The sequence below is a fragment of the Marmota flaviventris genome, chromosome 2 (assembly GCF_047511675.1).
Source record: "Marmota flaviventris isolate mMarFla1 chromosome 2, mMarFla1.hap1, whole genome shotgun sequence".
Lineage (NCBI taxonomy): Eukaryota > Metazoa > Chordata > Mammalia > Rodentia > Sciuridae > Marmota > Marmota flaviventris.
The window spans coordinates 96,295,130-96,308,438 of NC_092499.1; the positions used below are offsets into that span (position 1 = coordinate 96,295,130).

The following is a 13,309-nucleotide window of genomic DNA, read 5'->3' on the forward strand; positions in this document are numbered from 1 at the left end:
GTTCAGAATAAAAAAGAAAATTCTTTTACATTCTCCCTGTTGTGTTTGAAGTTAATTCTGAAGAATATCTAATTATGTAATATTGGGGAAATGAGATAAACTTGCTTCCTTTGGTGAGGAAGGAGATGAACCAGGGCTCTGGGGTGGAGGAGAGACTCTTATTCAGGGCTCCACCCGTTGACACGGTCAGTGTGCATTGCTGAGCATTAAAGCCACTGTTCTTCACCTTTTGACCCATCTTTCTCCTTCCTGTGTGGTAGGGTGCCAAGACAAGTAGTTTGCACACGAGTTATCAGTCCCTGATGGCCAAATAACCATTCTATATCAATGGCTGGGTGTGCCTGACCTTTCCAAGTTTACTCTGAAGTGTCATTTAGCACACTCTCTTTGGTCTCAGGAAATGAGTCTTTTCCACCACCTCATTTTGACATCCTCCAAAGAAGCATAAATTGCTTTTGGGCACTCCATCCTATCTGTCCACTTCTGTCTTTTACCACACCCAGTTTCACTAGTCGGCTTTCTGCCACATCTTTCTAACAGAAAAACAAAACCTTTTAAAACTCTTTTCTTTCTTGAAAACCTACAATTTCCTCCTCCCAAGGAGCTCAGTAAAACAAAACAAACCCAGTAAAAAACAGCAATAACAATGACAAAAAAAAAAAAAAAAACCCAACTCTCATTTTCTCAGTCCTTTTATGAACTAAGAACCATTGCTAAACATGGAAATACACAGTAACAGGCCTGAGACACTGAACAGCCTCCTTACCTCCTCCTGGTTGAAGCAGCTTGTGCTTAAAGATACAATTGTTCTAATTGCTGGCATAACGTCATTATTTATAATTTTGATGCTATATGTTTTAGATAATTTTATGAGTCAAAATACATATTTATTGGCGGACTGGATTTAACAATCCCATATGTCAAAAGATTTATCTAAAAAATTACCTGAGTAACCTACAACTGATTTACAGAAAACTTCTATTTAAATAGTTGAAGATTCTTGCTATGCAGAGGCAGGGGTCCAAGCACACACAACTTCATCTAGTGGACCACTGACACTTTGGCAAATGAACTTGAATGTCTAAAACACTATAATGAAGAGTTCTTATTAATCTCAAATAAGCAACTCAACCTAGGCCCCATATCATAGATTACACATTCTCATCTGTATTTCACAGAGAAATAGTTTCCTTGAAAGTACTTTTGCATGATAAATCAAGTACCTGCTCCATTGGTCATGAATCCTCGGCCATGGGGACAGAGTTTCTTGAAAGCCACGGTGCCCTGGAAAGGGCAGATCTCACAGTGGGGACCCCAACCTCTCCCTCCGTCACAGCAGCACTCAGACTTGGTAACGGGGTTCCTGTTGCTCGAGCCGATCTGACACATGTTTTGCAGCACCTCTGTGAAGCAGTACCCTTCCCGGTTGTCTGGAAGGTACATTATGTAGCAAAGAGGATTTAGAGAATTTTATGAGCATACTCGGGTTTTAAGAATTTGGTCAGATATAAAAACCAAAAAGAATGTAACACTTTACCCTGGGCAAGAAGGGGCGAGAAGGGAAAGCTGGAGACAGCAGTGAGAGAGAAAGGATGACGTCTGAAGGAAACAAGACAAGAAATTCAGTAAATTGGCAGAAAGACATCGGCCTAGACAAGCTTATAACTCTATGTGCTCCCCAAAAGATGGAGAAATAGCCTTAATAGTCATGCTATTGCAAGAGGGGCAGAGAAACTTGGAAATGGAGGCTGGTCACCAAGGGCTCAACAAAGGCAGCCAACAAAGAAATTCCAAGCAAGTGATTCAGTGATACAATTAGTAAAGGAAGAATTTAGCTGCAGGGTGGTGCTTAGCCCAGGGGACAATCACAGTCACTAAGTCATCTCCAAAATATGAACATTTTAACCCTTCCTCAATTTTGACATTTTCTCTTGTTTTCCAAGCAGAGACCCGGGTCTCAAGCATCCCAGTGTGGGGTGGAGGTACTCACCCAGGCACTCATCTTGGGTGGGGCTGGGGGTGAATCCATCATTGCACTCGCAGGTGTAGCTCCCCAGGGTGTTGAGGCAGCGCCCGTTCTCACAGATCCCTGGCTTGGTCTGACACTCGTTCTCATCTGTTTGGTTTCATCAAGGGCCCAAAAAAAAAAGAGTCAGCTGACTGTTTTATAGAAAGATGGATTCCTCTTCTTCCTCATTTCTGTCTCCCCTAAGCTCCTTGCACAGAGATCCTCTTACCGACACAGCCTTCTCCATCAGGTCTCCGCTGGTACCCAGGCCCACAGATGCACATATATGTGCCAATGAGGTTCTTGCATTCCATTTGCTTTTCAGTACATTCATGTTTTCCCTCTTCACATTCATCCTCATCTGTAAAGAATGCATAATCATAAGTTCATAAAAGAAGTTGCATAAAAATGCCTGCCTTTTAAACTGAACAGTAGTAAGTAAGCAATTTTCATCTATGTTATTTCAGCATTGGCCTTATTTCCTTCATTATTTCTTGAACGCTGACCTCTTAATAATGGGAAGGAGTCTTCTAACCACCTTTGAACTTGAAGTAATTGCTCCCTAACCAACAGATAACCCCTTCAGAAGCATGATTCTAATCATGCCTTTCCTCTATTCCCTTCCTTGTTTACATTTCTTTGTTGAAGCATTTTGATTCTTTTTGACTAAAGGTCTTGTTATTATATTATACTATTTTATAACATAATGATAATATAACAGCATTATAGTCACAACATATGATAATATGTTATTATATAAGCATAATGGATTATGATATAATAAACCCAAACTTCCATTATACAATAGTTATAACATGATATGCTATAATTCAGTCTTATTTTAATATTGTCAGATTCATTAATATGATATAATATTTGGGATAATAAAAGCTTTGTTTGTTATATGTGGATGAAAAGACAAGCATCCACAATATCTTATTTTCCACTGGTTCTTCTCTCTTTCATTTCCTTTTTTTCTGGGGTTGGCTGGTCTTCTTTGCTCTTTACTTTCCATTGTGTTGCATTTCCTTCTTTTGTTACTCTTCCCTTGAATGTGTTCTGAGCTAAGGAATTTTGACTTTATCCTGCATGTGATCAGGAGCTCCCACTTAGGAAATCTCCCCATTCTCCAGCATAATTGGATTGAAGCCACCTGAGAGAACAGGTGTCTGCTCATTTAAGACCTTGGGAGGAACACACTGGAGCTCTTCAAGGGCCAGGTGCAGGATTATCCAGGTTTGCATAATGCAGAATAGTCAGAGCTTTGGAAACTGCATGTGTAGTATTTTTAATGGATGTGGTTTAAGTAGGGTAGATCCATGTGCTAGCCCATTTTTGGAACACAATATCCATTGGTGAGGGGGGATATCTTCTCTTTGTTTTCTCATATACTCCTTCCTTCATAGCCTTGGATCATTGTGTCTATATGACCCCCATAGCACTTATCACACTGTATTATGCTTACTTATTTATATCTTATCTCATATTGCTTCATATTGATGTGAAAAAATTTTTCCCATGGACGTGGGAAAATATTTTTTCTTTATATCTTCACATCTGGTGGAATGACAGGCAATTTCAGGCAGGATCTGCACAGTGAACTGACAAAGGAACTGCAGTGCTAGAGCTTAGGGAAAAGGTGGCAGGGACAACCCCTAAATTATCCATGGCCTGTATGTTTACAAATTCCCAGCTCTCCTCTACCAAGGAAAGCTTTGGAGGGACATCTCTCATCATAGATAGCATTAGAGCTTCCTGGCTTAGCTGAGCTTGAACGTGGATATCTCACCTTTGCACATCCTCTTGTCTTCTCTCAAAACATATCCAGTGGGACATTTGCATTCATAGGACCCATAAGTGTTCACACATCGGAAGGCACAGAGCAGAGGATTCTGGGCACATTCATTTATATCTGCAGGAGAAAATAATGGATAATGGACATCAACAGCAACAGAAGAAGAAACCTACTCTAATCAAAAGTCAAAATTGTCATAAGCCTGGATGATTTCCAGGAAATTATCAAATGAATTGATTATTATATTTGGTATAAGTAGGGTGATCAAACATACAGTTTTGTTTGTTGTCCTGGTGTAATTATTAATGGTTATTTAGGTGGATGAGAAATCATAAGTCACCCTCATCCAGGGGACTTTTCTGAATTTATGGCTTAGAAAACTCAGGCTAACCACCTACTACCTCCTACAGTTATATGGAATTGGGATCTGTTTTGCCCCATTTAGTCAAAACCATTGTGTCGGAGCAGCAGCTGATCCCTCTAATATTGTTAACTGCCTCTCCTCATACCAAAAGGTTCCTGTTTGAGATAACAGTGATTCTTCTGCTCAAGAAAAAAAGCATTCTGGATCACTATATTCTTACAGAGAGACCTAGATCACAGAGAGGTCTTGGTTACAGCCTTAAATAGATAAGAATGACTTCATCATTAATAGACAAAAGTGATTTCAGGGTTTAGAACCATTAGAATATGTTTTTGAAAAGGAGGGTTAAGCAGACCACCTTGATGATCCTGTTGCTCTCCAAGACCAATCTAACTGACTGAGAATATATTGATAGCCCTGATCAGGTTTTAGTCAAAACCTTTAAAGACTCACCAACAACTCTGAAAATGGGTATTGATGGTCTTTATCTGTGATGAAGAGCTCCCTTTAACACCAACTTGGCCAGGTACCTCCCCACACCCTACTTCATTTTTTTCGAAGGCTAGTGAATTCAACTTGAGAGGGTATTAGATCACCTGGAAGATCTCCAGACCCCACTCTAACAGTTTCTTATCCAGTAGAGATCAGAGGCTGACATTTTGTGTTTCTAGCAAGTTCCCAGGTGAGGCTGAGGTAAATGGTCCAGACACCACCCTTGGAGAACACCACTCTTCCAGACCTGCCTGCCCCTTTCTTCTTTCTATACATTCTACCAGGCTCAATGATGAACAGTTTGAGATGAGAGGCTTTGGCAACCTCATGCTGTGACTGCCTCCAGATAGCTATAGGATGTTGTGGTTATCTCGGTGTGCAAATGTTTCTACAAATAGAAAAGAAGAGAAAAGGAGACAAGAAAAAGAAAGTGATCAAAGGAGACAAAGAAAAAGAAGAGGAAATAGAAACTAAGACAGAAGATGGTATATAAGACAGGAGCTGTATCCAAATACAAGTAGTGGGGACACACCAACCAGAACTCTGTGTGATATACAGTGTAACTTATGCCTTGGCTCACCTACATCTTTCTTTGATGCTCTTCAGAGAGAAGGCCCCATAGAGAAGAAATGATGGAATGGTCCATCAGGTCCACATGATTTTTATTCTACACATTTTGCCTGGTACTTAATATTAAAGAACTTCATCAACCAAATTGTTCCTATTATCAATACACCTACCCACCTACTGTGTTTAAGAGATTTACCTTCACATGTCATCATTGGACCAGGCTCAAATCCTTCCTCACAGGTACACTCAAATCCTCCAATCACATTCTTGCAGGTTCCATTTCCACAGGGATTGCCCACAGAACATTCATCGGTATCTGCAAGTGACCAAGAGTATGTCCAAAACATGATGCACTGAGATGAAATGAGCTTGGATTCAGATATTCCTTTTCATTCTATCAGAGCACTCTGGTCTATAATATCTTATCTCATTCTTATTCTATTCTTACAGGGAAGGAATTTGCATATCTTTGATCACAGGTTTGTAGGTGAAATTTGACTTGCTCTGTGGCACTGACAGTGAGCATACCTAAACTTCTGGTCCTTATACTGCCTTTCTGCATGTCTCCAGTCTCCCACATTATAAAGAAGTGCTATCTTCTCCTGGAGGTGGATGCCCTAATGGTTAACACAAGGCTTCTATAAGCAGTCAGAAGTTTCTGCTTGTTTAAAGATAGAAATACATCTCCAGTTCAGCCCTACATTACATCACTCTACAAGAAGCTTTAAACATGGTGGATTCTTGCCAGATATAAAATAGAAGACTAAACTTACGCAAAATAAGAGACCAGAGGTTAAGCAGAATTAATACACTGGATAAAATCAAGATTCAAGCAGATTTTGTTGATTCCGTTAAAACCAGATGGTTTACATTAGGCAGAAGAAAGGCTAGAAAAAAATATATTTAGGGTATGACCTCTCTAAACAACTGTAGAGAGAGAAGACATCTTAGCAAGGAGACATAAAAAATATATATGCCCCCTAACCCATCCACCTGGAGTATTCTGTCCTTGATGCTGACGTATCCCTTGGGGAGAGTATCTTCCCTTGGGAAAGGAAAGATTTTATAGAAATAACACTGTTATTTTAGCAATCCAACATTCAGAAAAGTGGTGGACTATCATAGGGTTACATCTTATGTTGGGGTCCTCAAGTCAGAGAGCGAAGGCAAGAGGAGGACATCGGAGAGAGATCCAAGGCAATGGGTTTCATTATGCGCATGAACTTGAGTACTAACTGAAGACTCCCAAAGGAAAGTGTTGACAAATGGGCTTTTGTTCTGCCACTAATTCACATTTCACAGTCAAGAGTATTATTTCTCCTTCAAGTTGATAAAAATGACAATATCATTGCATTTTAGAGTGCAAAGGTAATTAGAAATAAATTAGTTCATCTGCATAATACTACATTCCGAGGCCTAGAAAGGCTTAAGAACTTGCCTGAATTCTCTTGCCTTAGCTGGGGCTGAAATCCTCAAACCTGTTTCCTTGTGTGAAGGAGCACTTTTTAATTTACACAAACTCTGAGCACTTTTGCCACTGTTAAGTCAGGTTACACCGAATTGCTTTGGAATTCTTTGATAAATAAAAACAACACTTGGATTTAACTTGTAGTTAGTCTGGATTAAGAGTCAGAGGTCCGCCACAGAAGCTATTCTTTGAAATTTTAATAAGAAGGTTAAAGCAAGAGGAATTTAAACTGGGCCTTTCATATTACTCAATGTATAAAATCCAGATAGATTTTGTATTTTACATGTTAACAGAATGAGATTATTGACCATATATATATATATATTTTGAATTTCATAAAGACTTTCATTATGGTGTCATCCTATCCTCTCTCTCTTAAGACATGTCCTGTGTCTGTCTTCCTTATGAGATGGTGAGGTCTGTGTCAGGAAGGACCTTCTCTGCTCGGTTCACTTCAGCAGCCCCAGAGCTTAGCATTGTGGGGGGCAAATGACGGAGACTTAGCTATGTGTTCTAAGTGAAGGAAACATGAATGGAAAGACGGACCTAAAGTGCCATGTTGGTAGTTATACTTCCCAGTATGAATGCTGTGTAGCTTAATTTTTAATCTGCAACATCCTAATGGAAGAAACTGACTGATTACTCACCCACACATTCATTCCCTTCTAGAATATAACCAAAGGGACACTCGCAGCGATAGGAGCCGTCTGTGTTGATACATTGCCCATGTTTACAGACATCAGGTTCTTTGCACTCATCCATATCTTAAGGGAAGGAAAAAATGGTGAATAAAAAGGTATTTTTTCTTAACAAAAAATAAGTTATGATCATTGCAGTTTAACCAATACATATTTGTGTCAAATATAATTGGTATCTGAATGAAATAACAAAAATGTGGAGCTTAACTTTTCAAGACAGATGTGGAAAAATAAGAACTGGAGAAAGGCAAAGAAGAGGCTAGCTGAGAATACAGAAATGTTGAGAATCTACCACAAGCTACTCACCAACTGCTGAATCATCAGGTCCCACAATGATCCCACTTCCATAGGGACAGATCTGGCGGAAAGCCTCTGCATCGGAGACACAAGCTCATTAACAGACTAGTGGCAATTAGTCACAGGCTTTCCCCCAAGCATTTTGTAATAGTAAAATGGCCGCATGCTGCACATACTGAGAAGTAACAAATAAGATAGACCCAGAAACCCAGGGAAGTTAACAAGACTCCCAAAGGTATGGTGCCTACTCCTTAGGCATCTCTGATTCATAACCAAGAAGATACCTAGCCCCTGTGAGAAAATGAATTTTAATGAACATTCTAATTATACCTCAAATTAAATTGTCTTATTCTGTGAGCCTATAATCTTAATTATTTCACGGCCCTTTTGTACATGGAATGGTGCAGAGAAATAGAGACGTCAGACGTACCATCAGGCTCCGTGGGACATAGCTCACAGGGATCTCCCCAGCCTTCTCCCTTCAAGGCACAGCAGCATTCCTGTTTGGAGTGATTTCTGGATTTGGGGGATGAACACTTGCCTCCTTCAAACTTCGCATAACAGTAGCTCATTCGCAAATCTGCAGCATAAATTCATGATATCCTTCAGTTACTTTTCTACTGAAACTTTGTTGTATAATAGTCAATAGGAAACAACCTACCAAGTCAAATATGTTCTCTCATTACTATAGCAATACTCCATAAGTGACTAAGTGCCTTAGCCGAGATGGTTAAAGTCCTGGGTAACATCTGATGAACAAACCAATGCAGTTTTAATCTTATTATTTCTTGTTTCAGCCAGTATGTCAAAATAATCTGATGTGGATAATAAAATCCAACAATGTCAGTTTTCAAAACTGATATCCATTAGTGACTTCAGGATTGGAATGTTCACAGATGGAATCATTCAGAAGATCCCCTCATGATAGCTATGCTTCCACGGGTTTTCATATAACACTTGGCAAGCACATAGGGTAAGAAAGACTTATGGTCCTAATATGTAGGTGATAGCACACTTTAGTTGTCGATTCTGAACCTCCTAAGCTGTGGAACCAAAACAAAAACCCCAGTTCACAGGTGTAGAGCAAGTAAAGAAATGGCAATTTTGTGGATTGTCGAAAACAACATAAAGGTCAGTCACTGAAGTAGCTGTTGGGGACAAGCTGCAAGTGGGGCTTTCTGCAGATTCTACAAACACATGCACACATGGCCACATCAGTTAAATTTTCAACAGATGTTTGTTTAGCTCAACAGAGCGGGAAGGAAGGAAAAAGGAGGGCAGAGCTATAGGTGGGTGGGAGTAGAACAATCTTTCTTTCAAAGAACATACATATTTCTTTAATATTGATTATTGCTTGGTGACTCCAAGGAAGATGGGATCTCTTTCTTAAAAAATTCTCCAACATTTTGCTTGACATAATTTTGGAAACTGACTTTTCCATTCTTACAGAACAAATTGGGTGATTCTAAGAAGTGAGCTCATCCAGTGGTCTGGAATGTGTTTTCGTTCAAGCTCGACTTCCAAGGCCTTGCACAACTCCTCTCATTACACAAAGGCTGCAATCTGCAGGCATTAGGGAAATGCTTTCATATCCATTTTCTTAAATGCTGACTATCTCTGCCTTCTTCATTCTCTCCCATGATTGTTTTCCAATCCCAGGAAGCCTACTGTGTGTGAGAACCACCTGTGCAATTATGTTAAGGCAAGTTCACCAGCCTTAATTACAAAAGCTAAAAACACAGTTGCTACAGATCGTGGAAGAAAAATCTTCATGAGTTAAATTTAAAAATTATCTATGGATCTATCTATCTTTCAAACTTTGTTAGTCAAATTCAGTTGGCCTCCCCAATGAACTTGTTCACCTCTTCCTGGCTACCCACTATTCCAGAGAAATCGTCTCTGCAGTTTCCACTCCACTTCCCACCTGCTGAGGTCAGTTTCTAACAGGCCCCCTTCAGTGAACTACCCTTTTGAAGATCAAGAGTGATAAAATTTAGTCCTTGTTCTTCAGCATATCTGCCACCCATGTTAACTTTGCTGAGAAACTTGAAGATTTAACAAACTTTTATTTCTTGGAGGACACTTTTTGGTTTCCTTTATTCAAGTTTTTGTTGTTGTTGTCATTAGAGTTGCTTTATTATTTATGCCCAGGACTGTCAACAATTTTATAAAACTTAACTCTCCCCTTTGTCTTCTACTTTGTTGTATTTCTATTAAGCCTAGATCTATTCATGTTCTACTGCTGAGGTGTTAAAATTCCCTCTCTTTTCCTTCAATTGCTGACCTTATTCCAGACCCCTGCCCTATCTTCCCCACCCCATTTCACTGTACCACCCTAGGCCCAAATCTTGGATTTAGATAGATTTAAATGCATGAAGTTTCAAGTCAGTGTAAGTGACAAATTCCCTTCATTAAACTTTGCAAGTGGGAGTGGCTCATTTACACCTGTGGTCTCCAGGAACAGTATCTGTCCACCTGAGTGCCATGGCATTTGCTGCTTCAAAAATATAATCCATGGTTCTGTGGAATTTTCTCCCCGGCTCCTAATTTGTCATCTTACAAGAAAAACCCAGGCCTTAGTTTCCGGGCTCCAGCAAAATCCGCGCTCTGTGGGAGATTTACTTTTGCTGGTGGTGGTTCTCTAGACTGGGTTTGTTAATCAAAGGTGCTTGCATTGGGAAGGAGAGCCTTGCTGGCACAGGTAGGTACTTCAGGGCTTGCTAGGCCGCCTGTTTACCAGTCCATCTGCAAAGAGCCCTCACTGACCTCTGAAATTTCTTCAGAACTACGAAAGTCACTTTCCCTGCTTGCATTCCTCCACTCTGGCTCTGCCTCCTGGAGCTGAGCATGTGGCAGGGCTGCTCACAGCTGGGCTGATTCTCCCTGTAATGTCAGCTTGCTCTGTGACAGGCCAGTGCAAATTGAATTAATAGCCTCAGCGTTTCCTCTGGGCTGCCACATCGGCAGATTCACACCTGGTTTCTCACTGCTTTCTTTCCAAGCCCGGGCTGAGCCAAAGGCACACACAAATAAGGGAGCCGGAGCTAGACTTTATCTGGGCTGTCTGTGCCATCCATACAGAATATCTGCTTGAATCAAGCTCCACCCTACTCACCACCCTGAAATCCATGTGGACCTCTGATAGGGACCTACAAGACCAAACTAACCAAAGGACTCTCAACTCTGGATTTATGAATGACCAACTGAAAGGTAAACAGCTAATCAGACAGAATAATAGTAACAAGGGTCTATAGAGGACTCAGAAACTAACAAAGCTTTGTCACATATTCAATAAGATCAGTTGGGCAGGTATTACTATTGTTTGAAATGAGGAAACTGAGCTCCCAAAACATTAAAGGACTTGCTCCAGGCTAAAACATGGTACGCTGGGCCCCCAAACTCAATTTTTGGAATCTTAAACGATACCCAGCAACTCTTATGTGGTAATATGGAAGTAAGAACAAAAATACCCACATACACTAAACAACAACAGAAAACTCTAACTCCACACCAAAAACCATTGGTAGGGAAAAACAACAACAACAACAACAAAAACCAACAAGACAACAACAAAAACAACAAAAATGTGTATTTCTGGGTCCCCTGGAATTCATGAGACTTAATTTGTATATGTGGATAGCCATCTAAAAATCCCATTGTTTAGAAACAGCTAAGGTGTTTTCTGAGACTTAAGTATATATTATGTCATGTTTAAGTTCAGGCTCTTTTTGATTTGTTTTTTAATTTGAAAGTCAACCTGGTGAACCTTGAAAATCTTTACTGAAATAGTTGACACATAGTATTCTTGAAAATGGACTGTGACTCAGCAAGAATCCTGGGCCCTTCATATATATTTTTCTGCTCTTTTAGAGAATTTGTGATGTAGGGGATGGACACCTGATCCTGAGGGCACATGGGTGAATCTGCATATTTTTCTGTCTGAAGGTCTAGGTTTGCATCCACAGTTATGCAGGGCAAGTGTGGCTGAGTGTCACCTAGGCTTTAGTATTTCAGTGGCTCCTGGTGATACTCCACTGATAGGTTTATCATCATCCGTGTTCTTAGGGGCAGAAGGGGTTTAAGTACTGAGACAGTTTAAGCAATCATACTTGATGGATGAGTTTTTAATCTTAAAAACCTTAAAAATTAACCTTCTAATATATGGTTATCATTAGACCTTGGTGAATGAAAACTCTCCATCTTCCCATTCACAAAGAATCAGAGCTTTGCCATGTTAAAAATGGAAGACCACAACAAATAAACACAGGATAACAAACCTCTGAAGCCTTCAAATGCATTTACCTTGGCATCGTCTTCCAGTAGAGGACAAGGAGAACCCTTCTGGACACAGACATTTGAAGCTGCCTTCAGTGTTACTGCATGTGCCCAAGGCACAGATTTCTGGCTCCTCCACACACTCATCAATATCTAAAAGAATTACACGTGTCAAACAAAGTCAAAGTAAAATGGAGACACCATCAGGTACCAAATGCAAAACGTACAAGAACAAAGTGCAATGGAACTTCAAAATTTCCAATAATGAAAGCTTTTCCCTGTGTCATAACACTGTGAGCTGAACTTCTAAGTTGTGGTGATGTTTTAAAAATTAGTTTTGATCGTTCTTGATGTAAAAATGGTTACCTGCGAAGGTCTTCTAAGAGGTGCAATGACAAATCTCTCACTGGTTGCTTAGTTAATTGAAAAACTGGAACAATACTGCCCTGGGCTAAGAAAGCGGCAAGAAACTCCACTTCACCACTATACAGTACACAGAAATTCTTCTTTCCCCCTTTTTTACTTCCTTTTGCTTAGGATTGAACCTGGGACCTCACACGTGCTGGGTTACCACATGTCCTACTTTGCTTGGGAGACTCTCAGCTTATACTTGTTAACCTCACTTCATCATTGATAGTGCCCTTTTTCACTTCCAAAATTGCCTCAATTTGGTCTATAAATTGCATGATCACTTTGCTTTTAGAAAAAGTGTGGCCAGTCTCTCTGAAAAAAAATCACTCATCACATCTCCCTCCCCAACTTTTTGCAGGAATTTGCAGTGAAGAAATATTTAAATTGAATCCCGAGCCATTCTCTTTTGGGGAAAGTTTTTTTCTATCAAAATATGAAATATCTTGCTTGGTGCAGTGGCTCACAACTGTAATCCCAGCAGCTCAGGAGGCTGAGGCAGGAGTATCACCAAGTTCAAGGCCAGCCTCAGCAAGTGAGGAAGGCTAAATTAGTGAGACTAAAAAGGGCTAGGAATGTGGCTTGGTGGTTGAGAGCCCCTTCTTTCAATCTCCAGTGCCATAAATAAATAAATAAATAAATAAATAAATAAATAAATAAAATATCTCTTATATCAAGGGACTCTAATTTTAATGTGCTTGTGCCAATAGTTCTGCTCATGTTAAAATGTATTTGCATTACATGACTTTATTTGTAAAACATCCAGCTCAGGAAAAGTTAAGAAATTAACTTATTATCTTGATTTCATATGGTAAATAACACAATTAGATATTCTAGAAATATCTATGCAATTCAAAGTAATCATCTTATACAATGCAAAGTCAGTTTTTCCATCACTACATATTATCAGATTGTTTTTAAAATTGTATTATAT

At 39.7% G+C, this 13,309-nt stretch overlaps 1 protein-coding gene across 1 annotated transcript in view; it reads right to left on the reverse strand.

Annotated features, from left to right (window-relative positions):
• Window positions 1-13,309, reverse strand: part of Fbn1 (fibrillin 1) — a 223,642-nt gene that overhangs the window by 17,879 nt on the left and 192,454 nt on the right. Inside the window, exons 50-58 of the mRNA XM_027925732.3 lie at window positions 11,995-12,120; window positions 8,123-8,272; window positions 7,702-7,767; window positions 7,345-7,461; window positions 5,426-5,545; window positions 3,798-3,920; window positions 2,238-2,369; window positions 1,991-2,116; window positions 1,224-1,430 (exon numbers count right to left, since the gene is read on the reverse strand). Coding sequence (XP_027781533.2) covers window positions 1,224-1,430; window positions 1,991-2,116; window positions 2,238-2,369; window positions 3,798-3,920; window positions 5,426-5,545; window positions 7,345-7,461; window positions 7,702-7,767; window positions 8,123-8,272; window positions 11,995-12,120 — 1,167 coding nt within the window. The remainder of the gene's footprint in view (window positions 1-1,223; window positions 1,431-1,990; window positions 2,117-2,237; window positions 2,370-3,797; window positions 3,921-5,425; window positions 5,546-7,344; window positions 7,462-7,701; window positions 7,768-8,122; window positions 8,273-11,994; window positions 12,121-13,309) is intronic.